The 20,033-nt window shown below is 37.6% G+C and overlaps 1 protein-coding gene across 1 annotated transcript; it reads left to right on the top strand.

Moving 5' to 3' along the window:
- Positions 1–650: 650 nt before the first annotated feature.
- Positions 651–19,615, top strand: SLC7A9 (solute carrier family 7 member 9). Its single transcript, XM_066194373.1, has 13 exons — positions 651–997; positions 1,232–1,357; positions 2,620–2,767; positions 3,709–3,951; positions 4,501–4,626; positions 4,963–5,062; positions 6,436–6,480; positions 6,842–6,965; positions 8,685–8,788; positions 9,587–9,683; positions 17,529–17,678; positions 18,243–18,417; positions 19,362–19,615. Exons 2-13 carry the CDS (start codon positions 1,253–1,255, stop codon positions 19,424–19,426), a joined length of 1,482 nt encoding a protein of 493 aa, XP_066050470.1. The 5' UTR covers positions 651–997; positions 1,232–1,252; the 3' UTR covers positions 19,427–19,615.
- The last annotated feature ends 418 nt before the right edge of the window (positions 19,616–20,033 follow it).

Below are 20,033 nucleotides of genomic sequence, written 5' to 3'. Positions count from 1 at the left end.
ATTAACACCAAGAAAATATAAATAAATAAGGTAAGTGAAAGCAAGAATTGCTGAAGGTCATGATGGAAGCAGTCGAAATACATGACTTTAAAAGAGAGACATGAAGTTGGGCACAAAGCTACAACGAAGTTCAGTCACTCAAGCCCTGCATTCTTCATGAGTGCAGTTTTCTATCATAGGTTTAATCTTAAAAGCTGGATTCATTATGATTCTTTAAAAAAAAATATCTTTAATTCAAAAGATAAGCTTTATGTCTTTGTAACCTAGAAATTTCTGAAGACCAACAAGACTGAGATAGGTGTTCTGTCAATTTAAAGTGCTGCAGTTTTTGTAGGCAGTTACTACTTAATTTATGAAAGAACCCAGACTTACCTTGCCTAAACATGATGGCTTCCAGAGTTATCATCTGCATAAAAGCATAAGGATCTTCAGCATACAAATTCAAGTACTTAGAGTTGTAGAGTCTTAGGAGAGAAGAGACTTTTTACTGAATCTACTTCAGAGACCCAGGACCTAACCCGATCAATTTTGTTCACTGTCTCAGATTGTATTTTAGACCAATACTACGGGAAACGAGTAAAATCGTCACTGAAAAAAAATCGTAAGTCTTAATTTAAATTTGAAAACAAACTCTACATTCCACTTCGAAAAAGGACAAAACATTGAGTAGAAGACATTCACCCTGAATCAACAGAAGATTGGTGACTCCTTCTGAGGCAAAGAGCTGCTAAATAGATAATTACAGTAGCCCACACTCTGTTTAGCACATGATTCCTTCTCCAAGGAACTAAGGCAAGGTCTAATTTAATGAAGAATGGAAAGAAGGTCTCCTAGATAAGAAGAAAACAAACTAGCTTTTGGGAGGAAGATAAAATCTGTCTGGACTTTTGGAGGAATTCACAGGAAGGACTGGCTGTAAAAGCTTGATTGTTCCAGTAAGGACATCCTTGAAACTGAATGTAATCTGCGACAGAAAACACAGACATTCACTTGCCAGGTGGGTAAAATCAAAATCCACAGCAAGTCAGACGGATGAGGTGAGGTTGACGTAACTTCTCTTTATTTTCTTCTCTGAGTCGGTAGTTCGATGGAAGTCCTTTGCCAATGAGCGAGTGTGTTCATGTGTTTGTTTTCTGGTAATATTTGCCTGTACTATTTTGTGCCTACATATAGCAACAAAATTCAAGCAAGATTAATATGCCAGAGTAAGATTTTGTTTTTATTTCCTTAGAAATTTCAACAAGAAAAACAAATGGGTGAAGAAAGCTTGAGGAAAAGAAAAGGAGTGGACAAAGGAATAGAGGACAGACAATCCATTCAGAGTCATGAACCCCAAACGATGAACCTACAAAAGCAGGCAAACCTTTTTCTTTTCCACTTTTGGTCCATGTGTGAGGGGTTGGCAGAGGAAGGCAGAAGGGGATATTTGTGCATATGCGTCAGCATTCCAAAAACTACTGTGTCCCCGATTCGCAAAAGTATGCTAATATCTCAACAATGTGGTTGGTTTACATTTTCAGAAACTGCTAATTGCTAAAGTTAATTAGCTCTGATAGAAACAGACTAAAACCTCAAGAATATGTCATTGAAGTTATCAAATATTAAAATAATTCAAAGACTTACTCTAAGTTGATCAGCTGAGGCGTTCCATAAACTTTTTTTCCACATGTACTTTTCCAAAGGTGTAGTGGGTTGTGCAGCTCATTGTTTCTGAAAGTTTGTTAGTGTTTATAGCCAGGAAACAGGCACTGGTACTTGAAGACAAGTGAAAATCTGTCTCCTCCAGAAAATTAAAGATGTTTAGAAAACATTTGTGTCACTTCCTCTCAGGAGGGGTTGACATTTCTCTTAAAATTAATTTAAGTAGCCTGGAAAAAGATTATCTATATGGTTTTAGTTTGGTGCCAAGATTGGAAAAATACTGATGTTATTAGAGGAGCCATAGCTATCAGAAAATAGTAGCCTATTCCACTTGTTTTAGTAATATATGCCTCAGTTTCAGTGGTTTCATGTAATATTGTAGGTCACTACAAATTTAGGAGAACATGATCTTATCACCACCCAGTGGTATCAACACAATTCTCTGGCACTAATATTTAAAGCAAGGAAAGGAAAACAGCTGCTCAACAACAACAACACCACCCCCCCCGTAAAACAACCCTCATCCATGAAAGACAATTTCAGAATCTTAGAAAATTCAGAATTCATCAAGTGCTTGTAAAAGAATGTCATTGCTTAATCAGAGAGGAAGGGGCAAGTTCACCTATTCAAGGTTATATTTGAGACTCACATAATCCAAAAGACAGTTTAATAAAGGAAATAGGCAGGCAAAACACAAATAGATGCACTTTTGAAAACAGCAGGAGTACACCACAGGGTGCATACAGATCTTGGAAAGAAGAGTGAAACTTTGCAAAATTGTTTAATATATTTCTTTATATTGTTTCATATATTTCAAAACTGTTTCATATATTTCTTGAACTTATGTATTGAAAGCCAATAAAAACAAGTCAGTAATGACAATTACTGTAGTTCTATGATATTGAGAAGTAATTGGTGAATTACTACAAATTGCTTACAAAAACTCATTTTATTTCCTACATCTCGTTTCATTTCAAGGTGGGCCTCATTAGTGGAACCTGTATGATTGTTGGTACAATTATTGGCTCAGGTATCTTCATTTCTCCAAAATCAGTGCTTGCCAATGTTGGAGCTGTGGGTCCTTGTTTAACCGTCTGGGCAGCCTGTGGAGTTCTGGCAACATTAGGTAAAGGACTCAACAAAGAATCCGAATCTTTGCCTTAAATCTTTATATCTGCTGTTTCTGCATATTACTCTCATTTCACAAATTAGCTAATAGCACCTAGACCAAAATCAACTAAATCCTGCTGTATATATGCAAAGCAGTACTCAACCATAAATTTAAAACGGGGTGTTTATAGAAGACAAGTTTTAAAATTGTAAATCACACTCCATTTATTTTGAAAGAAAGTTTTATTTTTTCCTGCTTCATCCACTGACTGTAATAAAGAGAACGCTCTTCTACTTAAATAGCTGGCAATATGTGAAATTTACTGGTAGTGAGTTAGGTACTTTCTGCTAGCTTTCTACTTCTGTAGTTCTAATTCTATTATCTGAAAATTTAGAACTAAGCACCCCAAAATGTTTCAAGAAGTAAAACAAGGAAATTTTTGAGCATGGTGTCAAATGGGGCAGCATACAAGAAAAACCTTTATTCAAGATGCCACATACAGCAATGGAACAGGAAGTATCACTGTACTTTAATGTTGAGCTTAGCAGGCATTTTATTTAAAAATTGTGCAGAAAGCCTGTTTTTATAAGGTTCCAAAAGGTGTGTCAACCAGTGCAGTTCTCACTTAAATACTTCTTATAGCATTCATTTTTTAAACAGAAATGGAATGAAATCAAAATGTTTGTTTTTTACTGGTTTTGGTGAAGTCTTAAATATCAAAGGTAGTAATTTTTAGGCTGCATGTGATTAATTTCAGGGTATTTTTTTCAATTGCTCACAAGTAACTAAAATTCTATTTTGCATATACAGTAAAATATACAGAAACATGAAGAGAGTAATGATGCACTCTATCAATCAATTTACTTTACCTCTTTACCTATTAAAAAGTGGTTGTCTGTTCAAGCAGTCCCAGGTTCAAAAGTGTATGAACTAAACCTGCTTTTCTTGTTACTCAGGTGCACTTTGTTTTGCTGAGCTTGGTACAATGATCACAAAGTCTGGGGGAGAATATCCTTACCTTATGGAGGCATTTGGCCCAATTCCAGCATTTTTGTTTTCTTGGACAAGCTTACTGGTTACAAAACCCAGCTCATTTGCAATCATCTGTCTCAGCTTTGCAAAATACGCATCAGCTCCTTTTTATCCAGGCTGTGATCCGCCCCAAGTTGTCATCAAGTGTCTTGCAGCAGCTGCTATTGGTAAGTGTCACACTTTTAAAGACAGAAAAGATCCAAAATTGCATACTGACTTGTGTCTGGCCCCATCAATAAGTGCACTTCAGTGCCCTGAAACTTGCTGAGGTTCATCTTCACAAAGACAGCAGAAATCTTTATGACACAGTCCAATGAGTCCTTCCCCCAGTAACTAATTTAACAGGATAAAAAGCATAGGTTTAAAAATGTTTTTTCCTAGTCTGAGGTTTTTTTATTCTTCATTAAGATAGACACAGCTGTATAATGAATGTTTACCCCCAGCAGAAAAGGAAGAAAAATAAGTGTGGAAATACTATTTCTTTATTATTAGAATGCTGTACAACTTGAAAATAGTTTTTGTTCAAGGTACCATCAAAATCCAATTCATAAATCTGTATTTCCTCACTATCTTAAATATTATCCAAACACAGGAAGTAAAAACTGTATATAAAATAGACAAAAAGTGTGACAGAAAAGCAGTACAGTAAATTAGGGAAGGGACAACTTTTCTTTAAATTCTGACAGTGCAAAAATTTATAATTTGATTTCTTTTAGTGATAATTACAACTGTGAATTCATTGAGTGTGAAGCTGGGAAGTTACCTCCAGAATTTTCTCACAGCTGCTAAAATGATCATTGTCACAATCATCATTATAAGTGGAATTGTTCTCCTTGCACAAGGTAATAAAATATATGTTATTTGAAAAAATTGTTTTAGCTTTCGCTATGATCTTTAAAAAATTCCCCACTGACAGGAGTGACACAGTAATAAGGCACAGTCCTGAATCTCTTAATTCAGGGTTTTAGTTCTGCATCTCTTGGAAACTATGGTATTTTCTTTTAGAGAAGGGGCATGGTTGGAAAATGCATCACTACAGATGAATACAAAAGGGTATTAATAAATTTTATTAGTGAAAAGTTTCAAAATATGAGACATATGTTGGAATGTTTTTTCATCTGATGGGAATTACAAGAATTCATTTCAACACTTATCAGTAATCTTCCTCATATTTGCAGGAAAAACTGAAAACTTCAAAGATTCTTTCAAGGACAGTAAAATTTCTGTTGGCTCTATCAGTTTGGCATTTTATAATGGACTCTGGGCATATGATGGATGGTAAGGAATCTTTGTTAGCCTTAACAGTTACAGTTTAACAGCCTTTAACTCGTTTACTCTCTCTCTGTAGAATGCTCTGAAGAAGTTAACAACTGACTTGTTATTAAGAATGTCTTGATGAATTCTGGAAAAATAACACTAGTTTGGTTAAAAAACCCCAGAACTCCACCCTCTTTTAATTGCTGTTTATTAAAGAAAACATATTAGATCCCAAAAGGACTACTACTACTGCTTTGCTGCTGAAGGTGCTTTAGATATTGTCGTAATGAAGAGAATATGATACAGTTTAATTCCATTGTGTTAGACAAAATAGCTTTTCCTGCAGGTTACTCCATCAAATTCCATTTCTTGTGAAATATGTAGTGGCGTTTGATTAGTACAGGAGAACATAAAAAGGAACATTGTGTCAGAAATTGTAAGGTTAGCTTTCAGATTTTTTCTTAGGGATTGTCAGTTGGCATAGCGTTCTGTTGGCACAAATCCATTGTTATTCTTAAATGTACAATCTGCAAAAGTCTGCATATAGGTCTGTCCTTTGGAAGCAAGTAAGAATATAATCTTGGTCTACCACACAGCAATTCCCACTTAAAAGCCTTTGAAACTGAATTTATTTTATATAAATTATTTTTTTAGGTTCTATTTGCAAGCTTGAGTATCTCAGCTCAGGCATGTAAATCCGTTAATTCAGGCATTCATATGGACTTTTTAAGAGGGCATGGAAGCTGATCCCTAAATAATTATTTGTGTATGTAACCACCAGGCACTAACATTTGAAAATTTGCTTTTGAACTGTAAATACTAACTCTTCAGCTTTTCAGAATGGATGAATATAAAAACCTTGTTTCGATTGGTATACATGCTCTAGCAAAAATGAGAATTTGGAAATTATAATTCAGATAGGAACAATCCTTAAAAAGGTTTTCGTGCCTGTTTTCTAAAGACAGTATGACTTACAGAACCACTGCAAAACACCAGCAGACTTCCTTTACTCTTTACCCTCAGCACACTTCTGCTTTTATTTGAAAAGACTCAGATACTGTAAAGCTTGAAGTTGAAAGGCAATCACGTAAATCTAAGATCAAACAAATTTTTGTTTGATTATTCTGGGATATTTTATCCAAGATTTAGAGTCTCAGAGGTACTAGAGATAATGAGTACTGAGAAAGAGATGGTGAATCAAGAGGCTGACTTTTGGACAAGAAGCTCACATGGGTTTTGTGCTGTAATTTTCCTGCTTAAAAGATTAATTTTACATTTTTTTTTAAACTGAAAAGATTAAAAACAATAACACAAGAAATAACATCTCACCTCATTGTATAGTTATATTTAAACACCTGACTGCTAAAATACTCTATTAATGTTTTTCATTCCAGGAATCAACTCAATTACATCACAGAAGAACTTAAAAATCCTTACAGGTAAAATTATGAAGAAAAGCAGTGTTTTTACTGGCAACAAATCAAACACTACATATTTTTCTACAAGCAAGCATATAGATTTTTTTTTTTTAAAAAGCACTAATATTCTAATATTCAAGGTTTGAGCACTAACAGACAAAGCTAATTAGCCTGTATTACAGGCTTTGTATCTTTGCATAATTTGTATTTTTCCTTTTTTATAATCCCGATTTCCATAACTCTACAGTTAAAAAAAAAAAAAAAAGTAAATACACCTAAAGTAAATACACTGGATCATGAAAAGTAAAAATCCACAGTTTACTGTGACAACTGTACCAGTGATACAGCAATGCTGATGGGGTCTTACTTTTCCATTCTTTAGAAATCTACCACTGTCTATAATTATTGGAATCCCCTTGGTTACGGTTTGTTACGTTCTGATAAACGTTTCCTATTTCACCGTAATGACTTCAACAGAACTCCTGCAGTCCCAAGCAGTTGCTATGGTAAGCTTCTTAATTTTGTAATAGAGCATCTGAAGAAATCTGTGTGCATTGAAGTAATGTAAGTTCTTAAGTTCCATCAATTTTTTGTAAGATAAAATTAATTTTAGTCTCAGTTGTTAGTGCCATCTTTCCCCCCATTATCTACTATAATTTCTTAATTTAAAATTTCAGTAATGCATGTTAAAGAATAGTTCTATCCTATCCAAATGGGAATGCAAGAAGAAAGCAAAAATAATGCAGTCTTCAGCAACCATTTTGTAAACATTGCTGGTCAGAGGGTGAGTGCTTTCCATAGGCATCAAAAAGATGGAAAGAGAAATAACATCTGACAGTTGCTTTGCCATTTTCAGTGTTTCCAGTATTTTTGAGAAAGAAGCACATGCCAAATGACAGTAGATCAAAATTTGTTGTTATGGAGATAACAGCAAATAGTCCATCATTCACTTCCACATTACTCTTTTTGGGCTTTTTTCCTTAACAAATTGGGAAGATATTATTTTTACAGTTTTTGCAAGACATACTCTTGGAGGTAAAATTAGAAATTATGTAAGTTTTTGAAACCATAAAAAATACATCTGCCCCTTCAGTTCCACTCAGTAAATTTTCCATGTCATTTTTCATGTTGAAGTCCTGCAACAATTTTCCTAATGCTAGTTTTTGGGGAAAACAAACAATATGTGACAAGCATTTAAATATGTAGTCTAACACAGTGAAGAAGTACAGTAATGTTGAAATGCTTATTTTTTTTTTAAATAAAAGCTTTTAAAATTTAGATCTTCTGTGCATTTCAGCAGCTTGTCTGCACCAGAAGGTACAGCAAAGAATGTATGAAGTTAAATATTGTGTAAGAACTAGTCCTCCTCAATACGCCCTTAAACTTATAACCTGAACAACACACATCAACTAGCACTGAACTGATCAGACTAAATTAACAAAATCTCAGAACTGGCACCGAGCAGAGGCAACACAACAAAAGTAGTGCACTGTGCAGAGAGGTCCCCACAGCTGTAAGGACCCTTTGAGCATCCTACTTCTGGACAAAGAAACATCACTGATGTCAGACTTGTGCAAAACCGAAGCTCTTTATGCTTGACTTACTAAAAAAAAACCCAAAAAACCCCAACAAACTAAAAACCTAAACCTACCTGTCAAAAACATTTAAATTCAAATTCATTTGCTGTTGGTCAGTGTACCTACATGAGATCTACAGCAACAAGTAACATACCACGCCACAGGTGAAAACTGAAACGGAGTGAAAGACCAGAGGGAGTTTGCCCCCAGGCTCAGGCTGTCATGCTGCCACTACTAATGTTACTCTTTCTGGGGAGGCTGGAAACAGCTTGTTGTATGGTCAGCGCTCTGCAGCAATGCCATCTTCCTTCCTTGCTTCCTTCTGTCTTTGCACACTCATCCCAAACCAGATGTCTTTAACAGAATTTAATTTCTGTGTAGTTTTTTACATCTGTCTTCCAATGTTTCCTATGGATGTTGCGTCTTAAACATCATGACAATAACACTCCACTCCATTTTATTGTAGTCGAAGAATTAATCCAGGTCTTTATTTGGCAAAGCATTCTTCAATAACTACAAAACATACAACATGGTTTTGTTTTTAACATAGCTCAGATCCCTTTACCTACAAAAAGGCTCTAACATTACTGAATATACTAAATGCTAGTTAAAGTGACAGAAGTGACTAATTTTAATCCCATATCCCAGACCTTTGGAGATAGAGTCCTTTACCCAGCCTCTTGGATAGTTCCTCTCTTTGTGGTATGTTCGACACTTGGATCTGCCAATGGCACCTGTTTTACTGCAGGCAGGTAAGTCCCTGTTCTAAATATCTTCAAATGAAAGGTTTTGAAGGATGGAAAAATTTATATACATGTATTTACAGACATAAGGACATTCTTCTGATCCATATTATATAAAATGTAATTTAAGATTGCCTGTAAATCTAGCTGTATTGTTTAACTTTCAAAAATAAATAGTGGCTATTCAAGTTTGAAAAATTAGAAAACATGGTCTCTTCTTAATTCAATGAAGGTATGCCACTATAGCACAAAAGGTTTTTTTCATCTCTCATCAATTTTAAAACTGAGAATTAAACAGTTAAAAGTAACCAGTAAAAACATGACTACAACAGCAAAGGCAACTGAGAAGCTCTTCCTTTCTAGTAGTTGTTCAATGCTTCCATTTACTATTTAAAATATTTTAAAATTTCAAAAACACCTGAATACAATGTGACTGTAAAGACTCTTTTTTGACAAAAGGTTGTCAGTAGAGCTTTTTGCTATGGAACACATGAAAAAGGAAATATTTAATTAAAAGGGATACCATAGGTAACATTTCCCAAAATAATTTTCAATTACATGCTCAAAATAATGATTCTGAAATTAGTTTCAAGTGTATTATTTTAATAGTGGTTCAGAATTTGTTTTAGCTCACTGCTTTAATATTGGTTATTTAATTTTTCATATTTTAAACTGCTAAAATACTCTTTAAATCCCAATGCATATCAAAGAAAATACTGACGTAATTAGTTGGATGTCTCTTTTTGGTAACACCATTTAAAGTCTAGGTGCCACACTAACTACATTGCCTTTTTTTTGTTTCGTCAGGCTTGTTTATGTTGCAGGTCGTGAAGGTCACATGCTAAAGGTATTATCTTACATAAGTGTTAAGCACTTAACACCAGCACCTGCTCTCATGTTTTATGTAAGTATATATTCTAAGTACAGAAAAATTATCACCAAAAATTCTGCAGTAATACATACTTTCACAGCTTCTTACAACCAGCTTTGACATATATCTTTAACTATCTAGATAAGAAAATTGCTAAATACATTTTGGAAAAAAGACTACATAAACCCCCCAACTTCTCTAATTTGAACATTTTCATTCCAGAACTGGATTTTAAAAATCAAAAAGGTTAAGAATCAGTGACCTGAAAACAAAAACTTAAATGAATGGTTAGTATTAGAGAATCCTTTTGCAGGATGCTTGCAAGCAAGCTATCACTACCCTATTTCCTCCAAGTAGGAATATTTCCTCCATGTAGATAATTTACATCTCACAAAAAAAAAAAAATCCAGTCAGTAAACACATTGAAGAATAAATCTAGAACATCTTGTTATTTTTGTTTTACCCATTTATATTCAAGGCAAAACAAAATATATTCAATCCTGCCAGGAAAATTAATCCACAAACACTAGAGGTTTATGTCCAAAAAGGAGACAGAGAAGTCCTGTAACTTTATTCAAATAAAGGGAGAGGCCATGGGGCATTTCCCCTGGGGTCTCTCAAATTATTAGAGGATGCAGCCTCCTTTTTATCTTAATTTCCCAGCCACATGTCCCTCTCTCTTCCCCCATTGGTTGAGGTACTTGTGAGATACAGACTTTCCACATCACCTAATACAGATCTCTTTTCTAATGTGTGCCCCTTTTCTTTCTTTTTTTTCCTTGTGTCTCTGTTCTTTTTCTCTAAATCCAGAGATTTAGCACAGTCTTGAGTGAGTAACACTGTGTGTCGATTAGTGGAATTCCTATGGAATTTATGGTTCCCCCCATTGCTTCTTTCACCTCTCCCTATCTGGCCTTATCTACCATCAGGCCCACAGTTTGTTTGTAGAGACACCTCCTCCTCATTCCTTTCAATCCCTCTTCATTTTCCCAATAATTGCCTTTACAAACTTTAGTTATCATTGACTTAACTTTTTGTTCCTGGGTCCTTTTTGGTTTTGCAATTATTTGCAACGACATCATTTTCTGTCCTTTGTAGCCATTTCTGGATCTGTAGGCAGGGCTACCACCTGCATCCCCTTGATCACATGTTGAATAAGTTGCACTAAATAAGGGATCATACATGGTAAAAAAATTAGAACTGATACAGTTCTCAGAAAAAAAGCATTCATTTAATCTATAGTCCACTAGGTAGACACAAAAACATATACCATTCCCATCCTTTCCATGTCTGGACTGGTACATGAGCTAACCTTCTTATTCTTTTTGTTATTTGTTTCACCACTTTTCCATTGTCATCTATTTGCAAACAGAAGTCAGAGTCATTTAATTTTCCACATGCTGCCCCTTCTTCTGCTAACAGATAATCTAATACCATCCGATGCTGAAATATTTAATTCCTCATCCGTGTGGACTGGTCAGCAAGAAGGTCAAGAGCTGTAGCTGTCTGGTTGGTTATTGTTTCAAAGACAGCTTGTAACCTAATTATCCAATTTAAATAATAAATAGGTTCTCTGGCACCTGATATAAATTCATTAGGATTCCAAGTGGCTGGTCCCTAGTGTTGTATGATTCCCCTAGGAGGCCATTCATCTTTTCCCCACTTTTGTGTGCTCCCTGCAGCCAGGGATGTATCCACTGACTGCTTCTTCTGTAAGCATTTACCTTGATTCTTAACTGATTTCCCTGAAGTTGTGGTAGCAAAAAGAACAACGGCTTAATATATCTTACATAACAATTTAACCAGTTTGGAGGTAACCTGCAATAAGCATGTTGGCCACAAATCCAGTAATGCCCTTTCAAAGCCCAGGTCCCATTGGCAAAGGGACCCTCTCAATTTTCATCATCAGTTGGTGGGTCAAAATACAGCTTGTTTCCTGGGCCTAATGGTCCTCCAACAATGGTTGCCCCGCCATAAGAATCACAATATTTGCATTTTCAAGTTCCCAATGGAGTTTCCACCTACAGTTACATCCCAGATTTAATCTGTTTGATCTGGACCAGAACTTATTAAAAGGGTTTGAATTCTGGTGTTGCCACTTCTACTGATAGTCACAGACAACCTGTGTCCTACTTGTGGAATTGTCTCGGGGACAGCTTAAAAATAAGAGGTCGAAAAACCCCTGTCCTTCCCCACTGCTTTACAGCCTTCAAAATCCCCCTGGTAATTATGGTAGGAACACCTTACCCAGCTACCATTACTGAGCTTGACTCATGTATTTGTTGACTCAGACACATTGAGTCATGTGTTTGACTCCATCTGCCTAGATATGTACAACAATCATAAGGAGGGCAGTTGGGGGTCCAACAATCTAAACTCAAAGATAAAGTCCAGTCACAAACACTTATTCCCATGTATATGCCTGCTCTATACACCAACAATAAATACCTCTTTCAGAAAAATTAGGCCACCATGGACTTCCTTCCTCATCCCAAAATCCTCTTCTATTATGGCCCTGACTTAGGGTGTTGACCCACCATTTAGGTTCAATTGGGCTGGTCACCCATGGCCACTCTTCAGATCCTCCTGACCCTCTGCAGACCCAACAACTGCTAAAGTTAAAGGTTTTTGCTACTTCTTCTCCTAGGACTAAAAAACAATTCTCTCACCACTGGCCCAAATGTAACTGACAATATAAAGATAGGATTATTAAGAGAAACATTCTAGTGGTGTAAACTAATTTCCTAATCTAATTCTCATGTTATCTTCTGCACCACCTGTGGCAAGCAAAGGCACAGAAACAGCTTACCATAAAGGAAACAATGACAGCAAGTATTCGACCCCCATTGAGTGGAGATCCTAAGGAGGGATGTCCACACAGAATATTTCAGCAGACAGTCTGTGGGTAGGCACATGAGGCTTCCCCTGATGTTGACACACCAGGTGCTGCTCCGGTGCACTCCTACAGAGTGTCAGTCATGGCCTCCTGTCCTTCTCCTTCAGCTGAGATGTCCAAATCTCTGGGGCCTCAGAGACCTTAACCGGAGTGTGGTGGGTCCACCTGTGTTCTGCTGTGCTGGCGGCTGTTTCTGTGGTCAGCAACACTTGGAAAGGTCCATACCAATTCAGCACCAGTGGTGCTTCTTTCCACTCCTTAACCAGGAATAAATCCCCTGGCTGGATGTTATGAAAAGCAAAGTTCAAAGGGAGGGTCTGTGCAAACTGAGTTTCTTGTTGAAGAAATTTCACAAAAGACAGTATCCCGGCCACATATTGTTTAAAATACATATCACTTATTTCTACCCTCCAGTAGGTTGAGAATTAGAAGGGTAAGGAATTCCAAATGTCAGTTTAAATGGGGATAATTGAATATCTCCCCTGGGTCTGGCCCATATTCTTGCCAAAGTCAGTAGCAAGAACTGTATCCATGGCATCTTAGTTTCTATCATCAGCTTCAAAAAGTGTTTTTTTTTTAATTTCTCCTTTCATTCTTTCAACCCAGCTTGAGCTCTGGGGGTGCCAGGGGGTATGGAGGTTCTGTTGTATTCCTAAAGCAGTCATAACTCCTTGAAGAATTTTTCCTGTAAAATGAGTTCCTCTATTTGAGTCTATTGCTTCCACAATCTCATATCTTGGAAGTATTTGTTCCTTAAAATACCTTAATAACTGATGTTGTAGTTGCTGAAGCAGTTGGAAAAGCTTTTGGCCACCCTGTTAGCTGATATACTATTATCAGAAGATATTTAAAGATTAAGGTTGTCACTCAGGGCATTTTGGTAAAATCCACCTGGCATCATTAGAAGGGATATACAGCCCAAGGTCTCCTTCCCCTGGCAATCTTTGTAACTCTGTCATTGGTTTTAGCATAAATCAAACAACCCTCAGTAGGTTGCTTTGCCAGAGTGAAAAGACCCACAGCAGCATACATTTTGAGGAAGGCTTCTGCCAGTCCTCGAGAGCCCCAACTCCTCCCTTCATGGAGTTTTAATATCTGTAAGGCCAGAGCTTTTGGTATCTACTGCTTACCATCCCTTGTAAACCAATTATCCCCTCTTTCTTCTGCCCCACTCTTCTTAATTATTTGCAGCCCCTGTGGTGGAAGAGAGTTTCTCTGGCCACGCTGGGGTTACTGGGAGCAAGGGGAGGATCTTAGAGATTTCTGGCATCAAAACAGCTTTCTGAGTTTATCAGCCAGTTGGTTACCTATTGCCTCCTCTGAGCACTCTGCCTGGTGTACCCTAATCTGTATTATTTGCCACCCTTTTTGGTAAATTTACCACCTCCAATAGGTGAGAAGTTAAGCTCTCATAAGCCAACATTTTTCCCCTACATGTTAATAAACCTCTTTTTTCCCCATAATTTCCGAAATGCATGTATCACTCTCAAAGCATATTTAGAATCAATATAAAACATTCACTCTCTTGTCCCAATATAATTCCCAGGCTCACACACTGCTCTGCTGCCTGAGCTGACCATGTGGGCAGAAATCTCTCCTCTTTTAATTCCTTTCCATTAATGATAGCATATCCTGTAAATCACTTGCCTTCTACCATGCTTGAAGACCCATCAATAAACACATTTTCTCCCTCAGGCCAGGGAGATCTATCGCCTGAATGCAGTCATGGGTTTCTTGCCGGCCCCTCTCTCCAGGGCCTCTCAGACAGGAGGCTGGGTTAAACCCTTCCCCACTTTTCAATTCTAAATGCTCCTGTTCCATAAAACAAGATTCATACTGTAATAACTGAGCACTGGTCATTCACTTAGAGGCTCTTTCAGTTAACAAAGCTTTAACCTGATGTGGAACTTTGACAATCAGATACCCTCCCCTTGTCAGATTTCGGGCCTCAGTTACCATCAAGGCAGTGGCTGCACATTTCTGCAGACAGTGAGATCAGCCTCTGGGCACTGGGTTTAACAGCTTAGAAAAATAAGCAACAGGCTGCCATGTTCCCCTGTGTTGTACCAAAGTTCCTTTAGCATGGCCTTGTTTGACATCCACATACAACTCAAATTCCTTTTCTGAGTCTGGAAGAGCTAAGACTGGGGCATGAACCAATGTGTCTTTTAATTTTCTAAAGCTTTGCTTTCCTTCTGGTATCCATACCACAACATTAGGACTGTCTTGGGTTTAAAAAATCATATAAAGGTCTGGCTAAAACAGAAAACTCCTCGATTCATGTTCTGCAGTATGCCACCAACCCTAAAAACTGCCATAACTCTTTCTTTGTCTGGGGTAACGGTACTTGTAAGATTCCTTGTATTCTTCCTGGATGAATACACTGTAATCCTCCAGTCAGAATGTGTCTCAAATATTTAACCTTTTTCTCTACCAACTACATCTTCTTTTAAGACACTCTAAGTCTCTTTTTAGCAAGAAAATTAAGCAGCTTCACAGGAGCCTCTTCAACCTTCTTTTCTCCTGATAAAAGCAAATCATCCACATACTGCAACAACCTAACTCCCAAAGGTGGAGTAAACTCTTAATATTTTCTGCAAGGCTTGCCCAAACAAAACCAGTGACTCTATATCCCTGAGGGAGGACTGCCCATGTCAATTGTTGTTTTACCGTTTTCCCTCCTTCCTCCTCTTCCCACTCAAAGGCAAAATGCTGTTTACTGTAATCAGACACTCCCAGAAAGCATCCTTCAAATACAGTACTGAATAATACTGATGTGAGGAAGGGATTTGATTCAGGACGATATAGGGATCTGGAACAGTGGGATGCCTTGGTTTGACAATTTAATTAATTATTCTTAGATCCTGCACCTTTCTGAAGGTTCCATCTGGTTTCTTAATTGGCAGGATAGGAGAGTTACAGGGAGACACGCATGGCTCCAAAAGCTCTGCCTTTAGCAGGGACTCAATGACAGGCTGTAACCCCTTCCTTCCTTTCCCTTTGAAATAGGATATTGCTTTTTTGACACCACTTGTCCTGTTACTTCAAAGTAATTTGAAGAGGCTCTATGTCTAGTTTTCCATGTTTCCCTGGGGCTGCCAAGACTTCTGGGTTTATTTCAGCATAAGCTTTCTCAGATATTTTGCACAAAGTTACCACAGTGTTGGACTCTGTATCATTTTTCACAATACTAATTTGCATTCCCACTTTAGCCATCAAAACCCTTCCCAGTAAATTACAAGCACAATTAGGAACAAACAGGAATTCATGCATTTCAAACCTATCCCCCACATCTACTAATAGTGGTTGAATAAAATGCGCTCGCTCAGTCTTTCCACTCATCCCTTGAATAATCAAGGACCTTTTTGACAATTTTCCCCCCTTGGGGATAAAATTCAAAGTGGATCAAGAAGCCCCTGTGTCTATCAGGAAACACACCTCCTCTTGATCGGGACCCACCTTAGAAGTTGTCAAGGGCTCCAGTGTGATGGGTCCCTGGTATAATGGGAGCCTCGGACACCCCTGAAAATCCATCTCCATTGTCCTCTGGACTTCCTCCTCCCAAGGATCCACCTGTCTCTGGGGACATTCCTGTTTCCAGTGTCCCTCTGCCCTGCAGATAGCACACTGATTCTCTCCCAGTGGCTGTTTGGGTTGGCTCCCCCCTGCTAGGGAGAGAATGCCTCTGCCCCTTCCTTGTGGCCAACCCTGACCCCCCTGTCCCCTGCAATTTATTCCCCTGGGGCTGTAAAACCTCTCCCATTGTCTTTGCCTTTGCTTTTGCCTTTTCTTCATCCTGCCTTACACGTATCTGCGATGCTTTTCTAACCAGTTCCTCCAGAGGCTTATTTTTCCACTCTTCATCTTTCTGTACCCCTTTCCTTACATCAGGCCAGGCCTTAGTAACAAATTGTACCTTCAGCAATGTGTCAAAGGCTGGTCCCTCGGGATCCATCGCCCTGTGCTTCTGCAAGGCCTCTCTAACCCTCTCCAGCCAATGAGAGGGACTTTCATGCTTTTCCTGCTCTAATGACATAGCCTTAGCTGTGTTGGTAGCTCTGGGAGCTGCTGACTTGGCTGCCCTAATCAAATATGCACAGTAATCATGGAGGTGAGCCAGACTGGCCTGATTATTTGGGTCCCATTTGGGGGTGCACCTGGGGGATGGTCTCATCCACTGCAGGTGCATTGGGTCCAGCCCCCCTCAGCTGCTTGTGGATGCTCATCCACCCACAGCTGCCACGCTTTCTGCAAAATCATTCATTTCTCTTATGACCCAAATAAAATCCCCCAAACAAAATCCCAATCTTTCCATGAATTTCCCAAATATAACTCTATCTTTTCTCCCACCCCTATGGGACCATGTAAATATGGATATGGTTCCTTTTTCAACCCTTTTATATCCTGGGTAGTAAGTGGTAAAATTACAAACCCAAACCCCGCCTCTTGATCCCCTTTTCCTTTATGTTCTTTTTCTTTGTGGCTCTGTTCCTTTTCTCTAAATCCAGAGATTTAGCATGGTCTTGAGTGAGTAACACTCTGTGTCAGTTAGTGGAATTCCTATGGAATTTATGGTTTCCCCCATTGTTTCTTTCACCTCTCCCTATCTGGCCTTATCTACCATCAGCCCCACAGTTTGTTTGTCAAGACACCTCCTCCTCATTCCTTTCAATCCCAGTAACATTAAAAACCTAAAAATATATTTTTATCTTCAAGATATTCAGTCAACAATATAACAGAATAATGCTTAAAAATTATAAGCATTTTGACTTAAAATGGAATTAAGATTGCACACAAAAATAACCACGTGTTAGCAGCATGCAGTCACAATCCTTAAAGGTGCTGCAATTTACACCTAAATGTTTAAGCAAAAGCATTCACAATTCATACTCTGGAACACTACACATGCAGCTGTATTGAAAGAAAAGTAAAATTCAGCATTCTTCTATAACAGACTACACTAATTTTTGTTTTCATTTTAGGGCGTCGTTGCTATTATTTATATTATTCCTGGTGACATTGATACGCTCATCAACTACTTTAGTTTTGCGGTCTGGATATTTTATGGTTTAACTGTACTTTCACTAATTGTTATGAGGTTTACAAGGAAGGAATTCAGCAGACCTATCAGGGTAAGTTCTGTGTGGCTTTTCCTCCTTTCCATTGATGCTGTGCATGAATTCACACTAAGTGTCTGGATATTTAAACAGCACCCTTGGGCAGTATCCTTGTTCTTTACTCTCTTTACCTGAAATCTAGCCATTTAATAGCAGATTTGCACTAGGGCTAAGCTCATAAGGACTGGGAAAAGATTTCAAAATGTTAATTTTCACTTGCACAGACCATGGGGCACAAGCCCAATTTTCAGAGATGGGTAATTGTAGTCAGCAGACTAGCACTGAAAGAATATCCAAAATAAGACCCCAGGTCATTGCATGTAAGTCAGTTCCCACATTTATTAAAGTGCAAGCTTGTACATTGCAATTTGAAATATTCACTAAGAGATCTTACTGAATAATTTGGGAGAAAAGTTTTCCCTATCCATATTTCTGCTGCTCCTTCAATGGCCCCATCTGATTCCAGAAAGTTTTAAAGTAAAAAAATGCATAAGGCAATCAAAATATTCTTTCATACAGGCAAGTCCTGTAAGAACAGCTAAAGAATGAAGAAGTTATTCTGTTCTTTGTATTTTGCAGATACCCATCATAATTCCTGTCATAGTGACACTGATTGCAATTTTACTGGTATTGGCACCAATCATCACTGCACCTGAGCTGGCCTATTTGTACTGTGCTTTATTTATACTTAGTGGACTTATCGTTTATGCACTTTTTGTTCATTTAAAATTCAGCTGGGCACAAAAAATATCAAGTAAGTATACCTCGGGTAGCCAGCTCCAAACTCAACAGAACATTTGCTAAACTTGAGGTTAATTAGTATAATAAAGCTCACTGTCTGGTCAATCCTTTCTAAAGCATGTGAGCAGAATGTGGAGGGAAGCAATTTTCCTAGCGTGCAGTGAGCTCTACTGAAGACTATATTTTACTCCTTCCTGTTGAAAAAAAGTAATGTCTGACTTGAGGAAAAATTAAACTTAATTCACAAAAAACAACACATCACTGCAGTAGCACAAAGAAACAGAACTAATTAATCTGTAAAGTTAATTTTTTGAATTATCTGTATTTCAAAACATTAGCGATTAACTGAATATTGGCATACATAAATTCTTATTCCACCAAACACTGGGCTATTTGCCTTTTCATTAATTTTATTATTTTTATATTAATTTTACTGTCCTTACTAAAGAAAATGTTAACAGCATTATGATTAAAAAAAAAAAAAATTCCAGGGCTGAGTACAGTGAAAGCTGCAAGAACCCAGCATGACCATTTATGAACTGATTGCATAAATCAGTTAGACAAACTGATATTATTATCTCAGGTAAAACAGGATACACAGGTATTTCTAAGAAGCTAATTGGAATTAGCTGAATACAACAGCATTAGTAGTTCTACAGACATTAAAAAAAAAATCCATCATCTGCCTCTCTTGTCCCCAGGACTATTAGTAATAATGTAATAATTATAATTCTAATATGTCATTGGAAGCATTGTACTCTAATGTAAGTTTGGAAATTTGGAATGCTCTAGTTTGGATCTTAAGACTGCTTATTGCCCACCATTTATTTTACATTTTGAAATAGGAATACAAATAAAACAAACAACTATGCAGCAGGATAGTTTTCTCCCTTAGAAAAATGTTTTGAATTGCAATATTGTTCTCTTTATTGTTCTAACAATAAATCTTTTCCTCAGAGCCCATCACGATGCACCTCCAGATGCTTTTGGAAGTTGTTCCAGAAGAGGAAGTTACTCAATGAAGTGTTTTATACCCACCAAGTTGTTTTTAAGTGCTGTACTGGTTGAAATAGATTCAATTTAGTTTGGCACACATATATACTTGCTAAATTGTTATGTTTGTACTGGTGTATTAGTTTTGCAACACTTTAGTACTTCAAAGCATGAAATATATGTAATAAAAGATTTCTAAGGCAGACTACAGCGTCCTTCAAAGCTGGTTTCATTGTTTGTCAATAAGTTATGGTGTCTTGTTTTCTGAATTAAAATTTTTAGCAAAGATGTGTTTTAATATCTTTACAAACAATTCCATGGGTGAAGGTGTGGGTGTTAAACTATTTGAAATGTCTCTACCAACTTCAATCCACAGGTTTGTTACAGAACCCAGACAGTTGGACTCCTGAAACAGACAAAGGGTCTGCAGAAGCCTGAGTTTCTGAACTTTGGGGTAAAATGCCAGGTTCAGGGGGGGATACGGAGTAGGTGGTTCGGGAAGGCTGTACCTTCCGAGCACCTCAGCAGTGGGGAAAGGAAGAGGGCACCATGCAGCCGGGAGTTTGGGATAAAAGGGGGCGCTGCCCTCCGAAACCTCAAGAGAGAAAACCCCGCGGGCTCTGTCCCGGTGGCCTC

The sequence above is a fragment of the Chamaea fasciata genome, unplaced genomic scaffold, assembly GCF_029207755.1.
Source record: "Chamaea fasciata isolate MVZ Bird 193981 ecotype frontalis unplaced genomic scaffold, bChaFas1.0.hap1 SCAF_12, whole genome shotgun sequence".
Lineage (NCBI taxonomy): Eukaryota > Metazoa > Chordata > Aves > Passeriformes > Sylviidae > Chamaea > Chamaea fasciata.
This window is presented reverse-complemented; position numbering and strand designations above follow the sequence as displayed.